The sequence below is a fragment of the Lethenteron reissneri genome, chromosome 29 (genome assembly GCF_015708825.2).
Source record: "Lethenteron reissneri isolate LAM-NWPU_2019-01 chromosome 29, ASM1570882v1, whole genome shotgun sequence".
Taxonomy (NCBI): Eukaryota; Metazoa; Chordata; class Hyperoartia; order Petromyzontiformes; family Petromyzontidae; genus Lethenteron; species Lethenteron reissneri.
In genome coordinates, this window is record NC_083807.1 from 8054267 (window position 1) to 8072830 (window position 18564).

General features: G+C 46.3%; 1 protein-coding gene across 1 annotated transcript in view; it reads right to left on the reverse strand.

The window, feature by feature from the left end:
* The window catches only part of LOC133349220 (serine/threonine-protein phosphatase 6 regulatory ankyrin repeat subunit B-like), a 90274-nt gene that overhangs the window by 27506 nt on the left and 44204 nt on the right, over positions 1-18564 (reverse strand). The window contains 6 exon segments of the mRNA XM_061562528.1: positions 1080-1196; positions 5186-5314; positions 6830-6958; positions 8404-8502; positions 12345-12446; positions 17241-17441. Coding sequence (XP_061418512.1) covers positions 1080-1196; positions 5186-5314; positions 6830-6958; positions 8404-8502; positions 12345-12446; positions 17241-17441 — 777 coding nt within the window.

An 18564-nucleotide genomic window follows, 5' to 3' on the forward strand; every position in this document is an offset into this window, starting at 1 on the left:
ATGGGCTAAAACAACTCCAACGTCCAACCACAAGCCTTGGGAGGTTTGCATGCAGCAGTGGATTGATAACAAAGCTGTACACGCACAAAGACACGTGTATTTGAATGTAACCATATTTTCATTGTAGCTGTCTGTATGTAAACAGCTGGGCGGCGCTGTGTCAGAGCTCTCGTATTCACATCTCGGTCCAGGGTCAGCTGAGCCCGTACGACTTTGTGGGAAGTCAACAGTGATTGCCAGTGATAAACTGGCACCCACCATACGAATATGGAATCGCCACCATGAGCTCAGGGCCATCAATGGAGTTGACGGCTCCATGTTCAATTTATCCTTAAAGAGACTTTGATGTTTTAAAGAAAACTAAAACATTATTTGGGTCTTTCGGTAAAGTCACGTAGATAGAAATGAAAATAGGCATCCGTATGGGTGGCTTTCCTGTAGACAGTGTCCCATTGAGGAGCCATCAGGTCTCTTTTCGATTGGGACACTCTGTCTACAGGAAAGCCACCCATACGGATGCCTATTTTTATTTCTATCTACGTGACTTTACCCGAAAGACCCAAAGAATATGAATTCCCGCAGTCACGAAAGCTTCAAGTCAAGATTTAAAGCTAAAACTAATTTTTTTCCACCAAGTAAGGCCCACTCCGCTATGTAAGCGCGTTTTCAGAAGCAACCAGGCCACAGATGATATCTGTGGAACTTGATAGCAGCCAAATACTCTGAACGCGAGATGTTGATTCTAAATGTGGAGGGATAAACCGGAAGACCCGGAGAAAAATCCACACAACCACGAAGAGAACACGCAAACTCAAAATATACAACGGGCGTCAGGGTCGGGATCGAACCCACGACCTCCTGTATACCAGGCGAGGTAGTTAACATCTCGCCACCGTGGAGCCCTACAACCACTCCTATTGCATTGGCATAACCCTTCATAAACCTGGCTTAAAACTGCACCCGTGACCCAGTAACTTTGTACTTTTTCATTTCCACGGCTGGGTGGGCGCGTCTGCGTTGGCGTCGACCCATCGCCGAGAGCTCCGTGTGTGTGCACGCGCAGCGGATTAAGGAATTACCTGGTCGGCTCTGTTCAGCACATGTTGCATCTGGTTTGCGCCGATGTGCTTCAGCATTTCTGTCAAAATCTCGGCATTGCCCGATCGTGCGCAGTAGTGAAGGGGAGACTCGCACGTCTGCACACGGCGTCGCGACGACAACACAGCATACGATTGTGACGTGAACTGGAGCGCAATTCACAACGCGAACAGTTGGTATCGGAGAAGCACAACGTTAGAGGTACAGGCCTGCAATTACTTGTCTAATTCCACTGCTCGTAGAAGAGCCTGCCCTCGTGGGAGCTCTAGAGCAGTGGTTCTTCATTTTTACTGCAGCCTGGCTTGGTTCTCAATCATTACAAAGTGTAAACTATTAATAAATACATACGTTTGATGAAACAAAGAAGTTGTACTTACGTGCCCGTGCTTGATTCATGTGATGATTTACCTTACTCTTTGGTTCTTTCGGTAAAGTCACGTAGATGAAAATAATAATAATAACAATAAAATGAAAATAACTAAATTTAAATTGTATTATTTTTATTATTTTTCACCTACGTGACTTTACCGAAAGAACAAAAGAGTATGGATCCTTGCAGTCACGAAAACTTCAAATCTAGAATGATTTACCTTATTTAAAAAATCTCCCCACGTCTCTCACACCTAAGAAAGGGCATCTCGCACCACCAGGTGGAGCGTGCACCCCAGGTTAAGAACCACTGCTCTTGAGAGACGAAACTTCCATGCTGGTCAGATGTCTCGGAATAGGTGGGTGGGTGTGCCCATAGTTTACCCCGCGAACGCGACATCCCCTTATTCGTCTTCTTCTTTCGCGTGGCTAATGTAGACGCAGAGCTACAACTACAATTTCACATTCAGATGGTCAAGCTCAGATAACCGCGTCAGGAGCCAGCAGAAGTGTATCGCTGTAATGTCAACGTCGTATTTGTGAATCGGGCATTGCGTCGTTGTATATTTTCTGGTCTGCACCCGACTGGAGAGTTTTTCATTTTGCCTTTGTGCGTTAGGTACCCGCATCTGCCATGGCTTGTGGTGGACAATAAGCTTCGTGGGAGATCAAACCGTTGACTAACTTTTGATTTAAAGCTTTCGTGACTACGGGGATTCATATTCTTGGTTCTTTCGGTAAAGTCACGTAGAAGGGAAATAATAAAATAATAAAAATATCTAACAATTTGGTTTATATATATCTTTTTTTCGTTATAACTTGCGTGTCGATAGTTAAATGTTAAATTGCCATTGTATTGCGGGACTGCTGCGTGGTGTTGTCTTGCTGTGGACTGAGATGGTTTTGCTGTTGCTTTTGCTGCCCTGCCAAATCCTGATTAATCGGACTTACATCGTTAATTTATGTATCACTTATTTATGTTCATTTAGCGAGTTGCTTACCATTTCCTCTACTTTGCACTCCTATCTTTCTTTGTTTGCATTGTTTGCTGTTGTAACTCAGTGACCCGCCCATACAGGACATCTGTGTAAACAAAGAGCTTCATAGCTCATCGGATTTCTCCTGCAGTCTAAACTAAGATTCTGATTCTGATCGCGCTCTTGCCTATGAGTTGATCTCATTGTTCCATCTCGATGCCGTGTCTCTTCTCAGGCGCGTCCCCTCCCTCGTGTGCCATTCCATCACCAGTTGTGCCCATTCCCATTCATCTTCTCCCATGTCCCAGCCAAGTCAACTTAATTTTGTCAACGGTCAATATGGCGTCTCGAAGTTGCATTCGTTTTCCTGATCCATGCGTAGTTATCCTTTCTGATTCGCAATGAATATCCAGGCATGCATCTCTCAATATTTATTTCATGCGTTTCAGCTTTTGTTCCATTTCGCTTTGGCGGGGCCTATGTGTCGCACTCTGCCTGAAGAGGAAAGGGCTGGGGTTAACTTCTAATTCATGACCTGTAAGTGAAATAATGTGTACCGATAGCGAGCTGTGTTCTCCAATAATTCCATATTTACATGGGCATTGTGTGCAATGCGACGTTTATGTGCCTGGAATAAACAAACTATAATAGGTCCACAAATCTAGGATGATAGTCTACGGGAATTAAAATTTTCATCTCCATCCATGTTAACAATGCCGCTTTGTTTCACAACAACAACAACAAGAACGTTAGGTTGCATTACCATTTTCTTGAAAGTAAAAAAAAATTGATTGAATGACATACTGAAATATCAATATCATTTTTATGTGAGTGAAGCTTTCACGGTCCGGGTGACGCAGAGGTGACGGCTTTGCCTCCTGTTCAACGGGGCTGCAGGTTCAACTCGCGGTCAAACTCAACTCGGGCCATCGTGTCTCGCAAGTCTCGAAGACAGGTACCGCTCTGTGAAAGGCCAACAGTGTTGTTCCATTTAGAGATGAGGCTCCTGCGAGCAATTGTGCGCCGGTGGTTCAGTCATGTGGAGAGACAACGGGAAAATCATGTGGGTCAGGAGGTGCAAGTGATGCAAGTGGAAGGAAAGAGATCAAGAGGAAGGCAGAAGAGGAGGTGGGAGGGGGGCGATGTGGTGCGACCAGACACGGTGGCACCGAAGAGCGGAATAAGAGAGATGGCGCAGGGCAGGGCAGCGTGGAGAAGTTTGGCAAGGACAGCGGACCCCACATGAGTGGGACAAACGTGCGGAAGAAGAAGATTGTGCGCCGCCGTTGTCATGGTCCAAATTTTCTCAACTAAAAATATTTCCTGAATTCCAGTCAGTTTGTTTCGAGCGAGGCCCATTGAGCCAAAACAAGCCCTTGTTCAGTCACGATCCGGCCGTTTCAAAGGTGACCTCCTCCTGGAGGTCATGGACCCTGGCTGTGAAACTACTGCAGCCTGTGTCCCTGAATCATAGCGCCTTCGTGAAAGCCTTGCGCTGTGACAATAGCTTCAAACACCAAACGCATTACGTTATTGGTGCAGTGCGTGAACTTCCATCGGCCTCACTGCGTGCTCATCAGCCCCTTCTCTGTGTTATTTGCTAAGGTATGCAAGCCACTGTGTTGAGCAAATATGATTCACGATTGACCAAGGGGTCAGGGTAAACTATGGTAGTGTTGCCTTGGGAATCCATAAGAGCATACTCTTTGGTTCTTTCGGTAAAGTCACTTCAAATCTAGATTGAATCCATAAGAGGTTTTTGGGATAGAACACATAATACTACACAATCTAACCCAAAAACCTCTATTATGGATAATATTGGTCGCGAAAGCCTTCTACACGTTAAACAGCCTTGGTAATGTTACAATCTAAATAAAGCACATCATTGATTAACTGCACTAATTGGGGTTGACCCTTGCGTGGAAAAGCAATTGTGTGCAACTAATTGAACATCATTACACAGAAAGCATGCTGGCTGTAAAGAACAGGGGGCATTGGTGGAAGTGGGAAGCAAATCAAAGAGAGACTGCGAGTGGTGTGAACATACCTCACAACCAATTCAACAAAAACCCTGAATTTGAATGAGAGCACATTTGCATTTGATTGCAGAGTGCAGGTGATTAAAGTTAACAAAGAGACGGCTAAACCGAAGCCCCTGGACTTTCAGTATCGCTGCGATGGGTGGGGCACATGGGAAAAGCGTAAGAGAGCAGAGACAGGAAACGGGGTGTAACGTGTTTAGCTTTCATATACTTTGCACTGCTATCGGTTTTATATTGTTTTTTTGCTGTAACTTTCTGACCTGCCCCTACCAGACATCTGTGAACAAGAGCTTTATAGCTCATCGGGTTCTTTCAGTCTGAATAAAGATTCTGATTCTGCTTGCAAAGCACTAAGGCCAGATGGTGGGACACTTGCAAGAGCAGGCCTGGGAGGTGACATGTTGGCTAAGCAATAGCGCGATCGACAACGCAGACACCACAAGTTGCGGTGTCAACATCATTTAGTCGTGATGACCTCATGACCTTGACTAAAATGTGATTAAGTGTTGCTAGACAGGTGTGAAGAAAAATCATTTCAGGGAGGATCATGCGTGCAAGCGCGTGCATTTTGACGCAGCAAATGGTTCCACGTCTGCCAATCCCTCCTGGGCAAGAGGTGACTGTGCGTAGGTCGGTAGGTCAGTAGGTAGGCCGGGCGGTGGCGAAGAACATGCATGAGAATAAAGTAAATGCACTCACGGTTTTGGTAGATGCGGCGATGTCAGAGTCGTACTCCATCAGCAGCTGGATTATTTTGATGTCCTCGCCGTCGCTGTGTATCTCGTCTTTGGTGATCTCGGTAGCAAGGTGCATCGGGGTCTCCCCGAACTGCAACACAACCGGCCGAGTGCCCGTGGTTTTTTTTTGTGAAACACTCACACGCCCTCAGTTTGTATGTGGGGGAAGAATGAATAATGGGGTATGACCGACGACACAATTGATGGCACAAAGTGCGCAGGCGTGTCGAGGTGTACAAACAGTGCTCCGGTAAAACTCATTTTTCGTGATGAACCCTCCACCAAGGAAAACAGCCCCATTCCGTTATTCTAAAAGTCAGAGTTATAGTCAAACTTTATTAGGTATCTGGAACAAACTCTTTGTCATCCTCGCTGTGTTCTCTCGAGCATTTAGATGACCAGCCAAGAGGACAGGAGACACCCCCGGCCATTCTGAATCATCTCCCAGGAGACGTCTCCATATCCACTGTTTGTTGTTGCAACCTTCTGACCCATCCCCATTGGGAATCTGTGAAAAATATTCTTGCATATGTGGCACATTAGGAAGAGACTACTCTTTTAATGATATCCTTGTGCAGCAAGGGAGTAAAGTGTGGTTCTGTGAAAGTCCTGATGTGCTATGCAGTGCATCAATGCATGTGTGTACAGCAGCATGTGATGACTGAGTTGGGCCTGTAAGTGGCTGGCAGGGTTAATGAATAACCGGACATGGACACCAGTCACGTGGTTAATGGCGACTCGAAAGAAATGCTGTTTGTGACACATGTGCTGGTGCATTTTACAGAGTGACGGTGCTGTTCTTCCCAAGATTGCTATTAACCACAACAAATGTGTCTGCCCTCGATTTGGAGCACCTGCCCACGTCCTTCATTTCGAGTGTGCAACACATAGCTCATCGGATTTCTCCACGATAAATAAAGATTCTGATCTCTGCCCATTTAAGATGCGGCGCGTTCACAAAGTTCAATCTTCTCGGTGCCTCCTCGGTGTCTCCGTGGAGTCTCCAAGGCACCGTAATTCTCCCGATTACAAAATGCATGAACGTTTTGTAAACGAGCCCAAAGCTGTGCGCGTGTGTGCATCTTGCTTTCTGCAGCATCTTATAATCTGGAGAATACGATAACGCTAGAAATATCAATACCTGACATCCGCCACTAAGTGACGCACTCAGTGATGGTGACGTCACCACGGTGCCTGCGCCAGGCCAGGTGCACTTTGAGGCCACGTGTCGTGTCGAAGGCTTGCTGACAGGAGGTCACGGGACAGACCCAGGTGTCATGGGTTAACTGAATGAGACGACTGCAGATGCACCAGCTATGCCCCCTACTGTGCCAGCTCGCTGCATTTTAGACACCCGGCACTCCGCTCGTTGTCGCGAGCATCGCTCCTCCGCTCTCCGTTGTTGTCGGAGGGCGACTGCCTCCAATCCAATTGCCCACTAGCGGCGTCCTTCACAAGCCCCCTCCACAACGGCCTGGTCTGCTACCATCTGCACCACAGAAGCCGCGGGGTTCCCCTCGGCTGAAGATGGAGGAGCCCCCGACCACAATCCTCCCCCCCCCCCTCAACTCACCCCCCCCCCCGCCCCCCCCCGCGGCGTCGTCACCTCATTTTCCTGGTGGACGCAGGCGACGGCCTCCGCGTGGCTCTTCTCGTTGGCGAGGTGGTTCAGGATCTTGGTCACCACGTGCAGATGGCAGTTCCGCACGGCGATGTGCAGTGCATTGTTGCCTTCCTGCAGACGCCGCGCAAAAAGGGAACGCGGTCGCGTTCCATACGCTCCGAGGGCGGCGAGTTCCCGCCGCGCACATTCACTCATCCATCACCGCATAGCCAGCGAAGGACCGTTTGCGACAAACATGTGACGTCTTGCGACAGCGTTCGTGTAAACTGCTCCCGCTGCCGTAGACCGGCGTCTCGAGCGATTCGCTTGACCCGCAGATCACGAATGGGCGGCGCAACTACTTCGAGGGCAGTCGCAGTCCTCGCTTTAAACGTCACCCGCCAACCGGGGGGCGCAGTTTTGCCGCTGGACGTTTGCGCGTCAAGACGGGGCGACGCGTCCACAAGGCGACAGCCGGGTCCTCCCCCGGACTGAGCTCTCAATCGCCAGGAGACCGGTCGCTGATGCAACGGTGACATTTCTGACCGAGTCAAACCGTCGGATGCCAAGACGGCATCGTTGGCATCGCACATAGCAGTGCAGCAAAGTGGGTTTCGAAAATCACCCGTGCATATTTGTGAGCGATGTCCTCCTCGGGCACCACGGAGCGCTCCGAGAGAACACCGCGCGCACACACGGAGATAACACGTGCAAATAAGCACCTACTTGCTCCACTGCCTTGTACATTCCACCCTTGCTCACATCCTCGTAGGTGGTGCTTCCCGCACCTTGGTTTCTGCATGACGTACCAACTCCACCACCGCCAATGCAGCATCACAACATAATCTGTTTCACAATAGGGTTGTTCCCCTTTTATTATATTTTGGTACTGGCAAAGGAGGTCTAATGATGTAGATGCTTACCCCTAGCCCTCATTACTTTTATAGTGCATTGTCTTTGAGCTGTACGCCTTTTGGCGTCATCTGGTCTCGCAACAATTGAGACGAGGCTCTAAAGAAAGCTGTCTCTGGTGTGGACCAATCAGTTTCAAGGACAATGCATATATTATCAGAATGTGTTTTTTGTTTGCATTTTGCCTGCAAGTATTGTGGTTAATGCAGACATGAATCCTTGTAGAAAGGTTTCAGTTTTGTTGCCAGAAAAAAGGGGAACAACCCTATTATTATATTTTGGTAATGGCAAAGGTGGTCTAATGATGTATAATCTGTTTTTTGTTTGTTGCGGTTGCACCCGATTCAAGAGCTGAATGGCTCACAGGGCTATACCTAATAAATGAACTTGAACTTGAATAATCTGTCTCGTTATGGATACTCAGCCGTGGTCGTGCAAAGGAGGGACTGACCCCGTCCAAATTCCACAAATGGCTTAGGACCACCACGTGAGTTTTGGTTTGAACAGGTTAACAATTTGGTGGTACATAAATTCTGCATTAGACTTATCTGACCGACAGATACAGATTCCAGAATTGACAGTGGATGAATGCACAGACTATAACTCTGGTGTGTTTCTTCTTAGCGTGCAGGGGTGTGGTACAATACAGCGATGTTTAGTTTTACCTTGGATCTCCACAGAAGATCTCCTCCCTCCCTGATGAGGAGCTGCATCACCTTCAGGTGCCCGTGTCTTGCGGCAATGTGCATCGGAGTCTCACCGTTCTGGGGGGGGGGGGGGGGGGGAATAGAAAATAAATCCAAATCTGTTTAAGACGTAGGCTTTAGCGACCAATATAATCAATAAGAGGTTTTTTTGGGGGGGGTTAAATCGCATGAATATGAACGTGTTGGTAAACCCGCCACCAACGGACACAGCCACTTCGTAAAGTTAGTCACGTAAACAAAACATGCCACGATGATGAGGCTGGTTGTAATTACCGGCGAAACGTCGTACTCAACTTGTAAACGTTGTGGGTTTACTCTCCAACACAGCGGTGTGCTGAACTAGTAAGGAATTGGCACGTTCTGTTTACGTGATAAACCTGACTAATTGGTTTTGTCGGGTGGTGGCGGGTTTACCGACTCATTTATATTTACGCGATCTAACCCAAACCAAAGAAACCTCTGATGGGAATCCAAATCGACAAGTGTCGTTTTGTAATGTACACAGAGGCCACAAGTCTGCGGTGTGTTTTGACACGCCAAATGCGCTGCGCTTAAAAAAGAGGAACAGGTGCTCGCTCCACCTCGTTTGCATCCAACAATAATCCTCGTCACATCCCTGGTCATTACAGGAGCTAATTGCCTGCTCATAACACGCGATAATTGCTGCCCACAGCTGTACGAGGTGGCGCGTACAACAACAATGCTCGGGTTGCCGGCTTGTGGAGCGCATTTGAGAGTCGTGATGGCTACAGTTGAGGCTGCGTACAGTCAACCAGTGCTTTCATTAAAGGCCAGTGCTTTTTTTCAATTTTCAGACAATCGAATGTCACCTTTTGCCAAGTAGCGCATCGAGCACGCTGCGGAGAATTTATATCATGGAAAAGTTTCAATGATCTGGGCTAAAGTGGGAGGGATTGACGAGACAATGCTAAAACACGTACAGTCCACAACTTGAGCGAATCGGGCTGTAACGAGCAACGTTGTACCCGTGGCACACACCACGGTAAGGGGAGCAGAGTTAATGATATAATGTTAAGGGAAAATGCACAGAAAAGGGAAGCGAAAGAATGGGAAATAAGAGAAAAAAGTATGAGAAAGCAACTGACAAAAGAACCAACACACATACGCATGTAATATCATTTTACAGTATGTAATTACATTTTTCGTAAGCGTGCTTAATCCACAACTAATCCACACGCAGGAAACGTGAGTTTCAACGTATATTGATTGCAATATTTCAACTGTGCAAACAGTCGTGTCATGACGCAAAGGAATGTCATTCCATAGCTCCCTGCAGTCAGGAGGAGATCACGTTGCCAGGGAACTGGCCTGGAAAAGGACACATCAAGCTGTCGTTTGATTCTCGAGTTACTTCAGGAGTCACAACTCGCACCCAACACGAACAGAGCAGCACGTCGATTTTCTTCAAGAAGAGCCGTTGCCCAAAATCTCACGAATTATTAATATTTAAAGGCCGCGGTATTGTCGATGAATTCTAGATTTGAAGCTTTCGTGACTGCAAGGATCCATACTCTTAGTTCTTTCGGTAAAGTCACGTAGGTAAAAAATGAAATTAATAAAAATAAAACAATAAAAATCACGACGTTTCGGAGGCAACACAAGTCTCCGTTATCAGGTGGGACCTCCGAAACGTCGTGATTTTTATTGTTTTATTTTTATTAATTTCATTTTTTAACTTGTTGATGAAAGTGTTAAGTCTTTTTTTCATACAACGTTTTTTTTTCGAAGCAGCAGATGACAGAATTCCAATAATTTGATATCCGGTGTTCATAACAACACTGGCCCCGAGACGGGCGAGGTCCAATTAAGTTAAAGCCATCGTTGCGTGATGCTCTCCGTGCATTAGCGGTGACTCTAACATCTTCAGCTCAATCCAGCTTTTAATCAAAGTGTGTGAAGTCATTAGTGTCCAGGCTGAGACCATCGCATAAAACTTGTTTAATCAAGATATGCTGGCCAGCTTCATCCCAATATATCCAAGTTAAGCTAAACTATATATTTTTTACGAGGTAAGTCCCACTGAGATACATAGTTATTTTGACAGTTTATACATTCAATCTGGAATGTTTTGCCGGCGGTGATCTGGGACGCCACGAGCCTCGGGGTGTTTAGGAGTGAGCGCAAGACTCACGATTTTCTCATGGCTTTTACTTCGACGTCATTTCATTGCCTTTGCATTTTATTTTGGTGTACAATGTTCTGATACCCACTTGAGTGGAGGCGATATTACATATAACATAGAATACTTTTTTCAGATGTGACCTCGCCACAATTGATAGCTCAACGAAGTGGTTTATCGTGTGCAAATGTTACAGCTGACGAGTACTCTAAATGCGTCTTTATAAATGTGGAGGGAAACCCGGAGGACCCAGAGAAAAATCAGCGCGACCACGGGGAGAACACGCAAACTCCAAATATACAGGCGTCAGAGTCGGGATCGAAACCACGACCTCCTGTATATCAGGAGAGGTCGTTAACATCTCGCCACCGTGGTAGTTACTGGCTCAGAGGTCTAATGTGGTCCCTATGAGACCCCTATGGGGTTGATGTTACCACGTGTAATCCCAATTGAGTGTTTCACAGGTAATCTTTCAGCATCGGGATGTTTTAGCCAACACCAGTTACATCGTATGATTTTCATTATACCTGCGAGAGGAAAAAACAACGGACAAACCTGGAGGAAACCCATGGTGAACGAGGGGAGAGAACACACAAACATCACACCCGGGTCCTCCTTGCCGTGACGCACGGGTGTTATCGCCTCGCCACCTCAAAGTGAGTTTTGTCTCAAGAGGCAGGCGGTGCTGAGAACTGGCAGGAGCAGATCATACTGAGGGGCGTAAGTTGACAATCTCACGCGTCGCGCGTACGTTATTTTACTTGTGGCGTTTTATTAAATGCATTTTCCCTTGTTTCCCTCCCCTCCTCCCCTCGTCATCTCTTTACCCTCCCCCTTCCTTCCCTTTCACGTGAGTTATCTTGATAATTGTTTTTTTACCCTTCTATCTGGCAACAAAACTGACACCTTTTTACAAGGAGTCATGTTTGCATAGACCGCAATACCTGCAGTCATAATACAAACAAAAGACATAACTCTGATAATGTGCACTGTCCTTGAAGTTGATTGGTCCACACCCGAGACAGCTTTCCTTAGAGCCTAGTCTCACATGGGTTTGACCAGATGACGCCAAAAGGCGCACAACTCAAAGACAATGCACCATCAGAGTATGAGAGCTCGGGGCAAGCATCTACACTATGGGAACCTCATTTGCCAGTAAAAATATGATAATTGGTTTTTTACCCTTCTATCTGGCAACAAAACTGACACCTTTTTACAAGGAGTCATGTTTGCATAGACCGCAATACCTGCAGTCATAATACAAACAAAAGACATAACTCTGATAATGTGCACTGTCCATTATAATACAAACAAAAGACATAACTCTGATAATGTGCACTGTCCATTATCAGAGTTATGTCTTTTGTTTGTATTATGACTGCAGGTATTGCGGTCTATGCAAACATGACTCCTTGTAAAAAGGTGTCAGTTTTGTTGCCAGATAGAAGGGTAAAAAAACAATTATCATATTTTTACTGGCAAATGAGGTTCCAATGGTGAGTTATCTTCTCCCTTACCACCTCCGCCCACTGCCCCATTATAAATTTCTTTCACTTCTGTGCTAGAGGCTCCAGGACACGGGTACTGCGGAGATCCCAACCCGCCTCTCGTCGCCAAGCCCTGCCACGCGATCTCGGGCTTCTGCTTGCGGGGTGTAATGCCACCCCACCACCACCACCACCCCCGCTTCTTGTTCTGTGATCGTTGAGTTGAAATAAATGAATTTTTTTAAAAAGGCATCGTGGTGGGTGCGTGTCACCTCCTGCTCTGCATTCACGTCGGCGCCGCTCTTCAGCAGCATGTCGGCCACCTTCTCGCCCTCCTTGACCTGCGCGGCGATGTGCAGAGGCGTCTCCTGGGCCTGGCGGAGAACGAAAGAAAAAACGCAGAGGGAAGAATGAGTCGATGCAGTGCGTGGAACGCTCACTGTGCCATCCACGGTTCGTCGTGGCCTCGCGTTCTTTCGAAAGGGTGGAATGCACCCCTGTCACCATCATTGTTAACGCCTCTCGGTAATTGACAACAAAACGCTCAACAAATTCGTCAATGACACTGCCTTAAAAGGAAACATTTTTTAAAAACATTTTTTTCCTTAAAAGGAATTAAGATGTATTATATATATCATTCTCATGTAGGATTATTGATTTTTTGTTGTTATTGATACAAATTTCATGTCAGCTTAACCCCACCCACGGAGCCAGTTAAAACGTCACTGATACCAGTACCCAGTAAACACGCAGAGATGCACCAACGTTGGTGCAACGGTTGCAACCACATGCCAATGTTGGCGCTACTGTTGCATGTTTACTGGGTAGGTGTTACCAATTGAATTCCGTTCGTATTCATTACACTAGAAGCCTCAATGAACATACATAATAATAATATAACTGCATGTCCATGGGGATTTTTTTTGGAACGTAAATATTCGTGAATTTTTCGCAGGAAAATACCAACTAAAAGTGGAAACACAATCACTTTTCACCGTCTTTAACAGCAATCCCATTTTATAAACCGTCTCTACTGTAAATCCTGCAGCGGAACCCAAACACCCAGGTGTGTTCCCCTACTCTTTTCACCTTTCCGAGGCCCGGCCAGGTGAAAATCCCACATTCTCGGTGCCCCTAAACATTGCCCACTGTTGACTTCTCACAAAGGGGCACTCGTGGTATTGACCCTGGGCAAATAACGGACTGATAATGCAACTGTCAACCTTCTGAGTGCGAGTTTGGCGCTGCACCCACAGTGCAGTTTCTCACCCGCTCTGAAACACTGAGTGACCGCGTGTACTTAATTAATGCAATAGTGAAAATGCAGCGTTTTTACAATGCTTGGCACAACAGGTAGCCGAATTTCCAAAACGTTCTGGCAAATTGATTGTCTTGATAAATTCAGTGGGGAAGGGGGGGGAATGGTTTTTCACCAACATGCAAACCAGGTATTCTATTTTTATTATAGAGCCGTCAGGTGCTTTTCAGTCTGTTCTCATATAACGCCTCTAGAGTGGATGAGAGGTGGATGTCAGTCCGTTGACAGTTCATTCTTGCTGGATCCCAGGGGAAATGTGATGCGCACATGCGCCCATGTAGGTTGAGTGGAAAGAACCATTCACAAGACATGTAACAAGTAAAGGTGCAGCCCTGAAATGTTTTAATCACACCGCTGCTCGATAGCAGCGTGACTCGTGTCGGGCAGGCAGGGGTGCCTTGCACCCCCCCCCCCCCCCCACGGTGACAAAAGCGACGATTTGGGACCCCCTTGACAACCACCATTAGATGTGTTTTCAAAAACAGTGTAAAAAGGTGTCAGTTTTGTTTTGTTGCCAGATAGAAGGGTAAAGAACCAATTATCATATTTTTACTGGCAAATGAGGTCCCCATAGTGTAGATGCTTGCCCCGAGCTCTCATACTCTGATGGTGCATTGTCATTGAGTTGTGCGCCTTTTGGCGTCATCTGGTCCAACCCATATGAGACTAGGCTCGAAGGAAAGCTGTCTCGGGTGTGGACCAATCAACTTCAAGGACAGTGCACATTATCAGAGTTATGTTCTTTTGTTTGTATTATGACTGCAGGTATTGCGGTCTATGCAAACATGACTCCTTGCAAAAAGGTGTCAGTTTTGTTGCCAGATAGAAGGGTAAAGAACCAATTATCATATTTTTACTGGCAAATGAGGTCCCCATAGTGTAGATGCTTGCCCCGAGCTCTCATACTCTGATGGTGCATTGTCCTTGAGTTGTGCGCCTTTTGGCGTCATCTGGTCCAACCCATATGAGACTAGGCTCGAAGGAAAGCTGTCTCGGGTGTGGACCAATCAACTTCAAGGACAGTGCACATTATCAGAGTTATGTTCTTTTGTTTGTATTATGACTGCAGGTATTGCGGTCTATGCAAACATGACTCCTTGCAAAAAGGTGTCAGTTTTGTTGCCAGATAGAAGGGTAAAGAACCAATTATCATATTTTTACTGGCAAATGAGGTCCCCATAGTGTAGATGCTTGCCCCGAGCTCTCATACTCTGATGGTGCATTGTCCTTGAGTTGTGCGCCTTTTGGCGTCATCTGGTCCAACCCATATGAGACTAGGCTCGAAGGAAAGCTGTCTCGGGTGTGGACCAATCAACTTCAAGGACAGTGCACATTATCAGAGTTATGTTCTTTTGTTTGTATTATGACTGCAGGTATTGCGGTCTATGCAAACATGACTCCTTGCAAAAAGGTGTCAGTTTTGTTGCCAGATAGAAGGGTAAAGAACCAATTATCATATTTTTACTGGCAAATGAGGTCCCCATAGTGTAGATGCTTGCCCCGAGCTCTCATACTCTGATGGTGCATTGTCCTTGAGTTGTGCGCCTTTTGGCGTCATCTGGTCCAACCCATATGAGACTAGGCTCGAAGGAAAGCTGTCTCGGGTGTGGACCAATCAACTTCAAGGACAGTGCACATTATCAGAGTTATGTTCTTTTGTTTGTATTATGACTGCAGGTATTGCGGTCTATGCAAACATGACTCCTTGCAGAAAGGTGTCAGTTTTGTTGCCAGATAGAAGGGTAAAGAACCAATTATCATATTTTTACTGGCAAATGAGGTCCCCATAGTGTAGATGCTTGCCCCGAGCTCTCATACTCTGATGGTGCATTGTCCTTGAGTTGTGCGCCTTTTGGCGTCATCTGGTCCAACCCATATGAGACTAGGCTCGAAGGAATGCTGTCTCGGGTGTGGACCAATCAACTTCAAGGACAGTGCACATTATCAGAGTTATGTTCTTTTGTTTGTATTATGACTGCAGGTATTGCGGTCTATGCAAACATGACTCCTTGCAAAAAGGTGTCAGTTTTGTTGCCAGATAGAAGGGTAAAGAACCAATTATCAGTGTAAAAGTTCTAGATTTGAAGCTTTCGTGACTGCAAGGATTCATATTCTTAGGTTTTTTCGGTAAAGTCACGTAGGTAAAATATTTAAATTAATAAAATCTTGATACAGCAATCGTGCTGTGACGGTTCCACCTGAAGACGGAAGCTTGTGTTGTCCCCGAAACGTCGTGATTTTTATTTTATTTTTATTTTACTTTTATTAATTTTTATTTTTATTTTTTACCTAAGTGACTTTACCGAAAAAACCTAAGAATATGAAAACAGTGTAAAAGAACAAACACTGATTAAAAAACGCAGTTTCGATTTTTTTTTTTTTTATGAAAATGCTTTCATTTACGTTCCGCGTTTAATGTCAATTGAATCGGGGCGGTAAATGTTGTCTTTCGCAATTTGCGCAAATCTAATATCGGGGCCCCAACTGACCGATCGCCTCACCCTCTGAGCTGATAATGTTACGCCGCTGCTGCTCGCTATGCATTCAACGCACGCCAAATATCAAGGAAGAGGTGGAAGTGCCCACGATTTACCCCACCGCACGGGGACTGCCGATCGACCAACTGCGGCGGTGTTACCCATTTATACTGCTGCGTGGACAACGTCGCGGGTGATTTAAGAAACCTGCCCCATTGCTTCAACTGCCGCGCCGGGACATCGAACTGGTGACCTCTGGATCGCCCAGTCCACTGCACTGACCATTGCACGATGGCCGCGACGTCCCATCGCATGTGAAGTGCTCTTTATAACGCATGGTTCAATTGTCCAGCTGCTGAGAAACTAATGACTCGTTCAGAAAGCCTAATCAGGAGTCAAGGTGGATGAATAATTATCACACTCTAATCGTACTTAATGGAAATTATGCGAATTAATAATTAAACAGGAGAAACATCTTAAGGATAATTCACAAATTATCAGTTAATTTGTAACCAGCTGCACCCAAGATAACAGCACAGTACAAAGACAAAGATCACCGTATAGCCTCCAACATACTGTTGGGGCAAGTGCTGTTGTAAAGCACCTATAGAGGCCAGTGTGGCACGTGAGGGGGTGGCCAGCACCCCATGCCTGGCCGCCTTTGTCTCCCCAATTATTAACTGGGTGCTAGGATGTATTGTGTGTGTGTAGCACATCACTTTGGAAGCATCGTATGGTGGATCACGTATGAATTTAGATGCACAGAATGCTAAAAACCTCTTGGCAGGATATGTTGGGGTAGGCCAGGGGTTGGCAAACCTGCTGCTCGCTCTTTGACGACTTGCTTCGTCAAGTCATTTATTAACGACCGCTGTCTCGAATTCACATGCATTGCGGCTCTTGAAATTTTGAGGGGTTTTTATTTTCGAATTCTAAAAATAAATGGTTCTTATTGTTATATTAGTTGACAACCCCTGGGATAGACAATTCACGAACTTGCAATGGAAACTGACAGGGCAATGTAGACATATTGAGGAAGGAGGGTGCGATAGGGGTGGGCGCGTGTGCATGAAGGGGGAGGCAATGTGACTGAGGCCGGCATTGGGGCGGCACCCAGAGGTGGGTGACCAAGGGGAAGCCCTCAAGCCAGACGGTGAGATGCTGAACGTGCAGATCTTTGAGAAGTCATATGGATGCCTGTGCAACAGCTGCAGAACATAGCAGGAAAAAAGTTTGCGATGACAATGTACGGGTGGCACGAAAGCTATTGCCGACAACCTCTCGACCGTGACTTCCAAAACACCGATAATTGCCGACCAGAGGCAAACCAAATTTATTTTTTTAATTTTCCCCACCGCAATGAAAATTCGCACCTTGCCGCCCTTGAGGTGAAGCTGCGCCCCGAAGCCGAGCAGCATCTGCACGACGGGCGGCTTGCAGTTCTGCACGGCGATGTGCAGCGCCGTTCGCTTGTCTCTCGTGAGGGCGTCCACCAGAGCCCCCTTGAGCAGCAGCGCCTTCACCACGGTCACGTGGCCCCTGGCCGCGGCGGCGTGCAGGCACACCGCGCCAGCCTGCGACGGGCGGTACGTACCGTGTCGCGACGCGGTCAAAAATATAAATGTGTCCTATTTTTAACTCTAAACTATTCTTAATTTTACCGGGTATTTTTTTTTTAAACCAGGTAAGGCCCCACTGAGCTATTTTTTAGAAGCGACCTGGCCACAAATGATAGCTCAACGAAGTGGCTTATCACGTGGAAATTCTTTGGCAGCCAAATATTCTAAATGCATGATTCTAAATGTGGAGGGGAAAACCCGAGGACCCGCAGAAAAATCCACACGACCAATATACAGGCATCAGGGGTCAGGATCGAACCCACAACCTCCCGTATATCAGGCGATATAGTTAACATCTCGCCACCCCGGCGCCCATCCTTTGCGAGGGTTGTCACCTCTGAGATACATAACAATACAAAAATACCCAAGGCACGCAATGAGAATATGAATATTATCCCGCAATAATTAAAAAAACTGGAGAATTCGATGCAAATGCATTGCTTTGAGTGATGTGTTACTATGACTAAATCTGGATTGAAAAATCTTTTCTTTAGAACAGATTTTTGCGTTTAGTTTGTTGTCCTTCCCCCACATCTCCAGTTGGCTAAAAACGGTGCGAAATAATTTCAACATATATACATACTGTAGTGCAGCTGATAAAAACAAACACGATGTTTAATGTCCCTTGAAGACTGACAAATTTCCCAGGACAGCTATGACTCAACAAGAGGATGTCCTGGGGAAAGCAAAACATGTGACAACACGAGCCCATGGCAGTGCTGCGTTCAAATCTACTTCTGTCTCAAATTCTAGCTCCCCATTCCAGGATGCTGTGCTGTCAACTTTTAAAGTCCTCTCCATGCACTTGGGATCCATGGGCCAACGTAGAGCAGAAAACCAATTCCGATTATTTCTGCGAATGTCGTTTGTTGCAGGAAAACTTCATGGTACGAGTCCAATGGCCGCCCTGGCTAATACTCTGCGGGTGTATTGATCAGAAAATATATGCCGTCCGCTTCGCAATGGATGTCGCAGATCTCCTGATGCTATTGGTCAAAGGTTTGGGCCACGTGTGCCAGCATCATGGTCCAAATTTGCCAATTTAGACCAATGCCAGTTCTTGCAAATAGCCTGAATG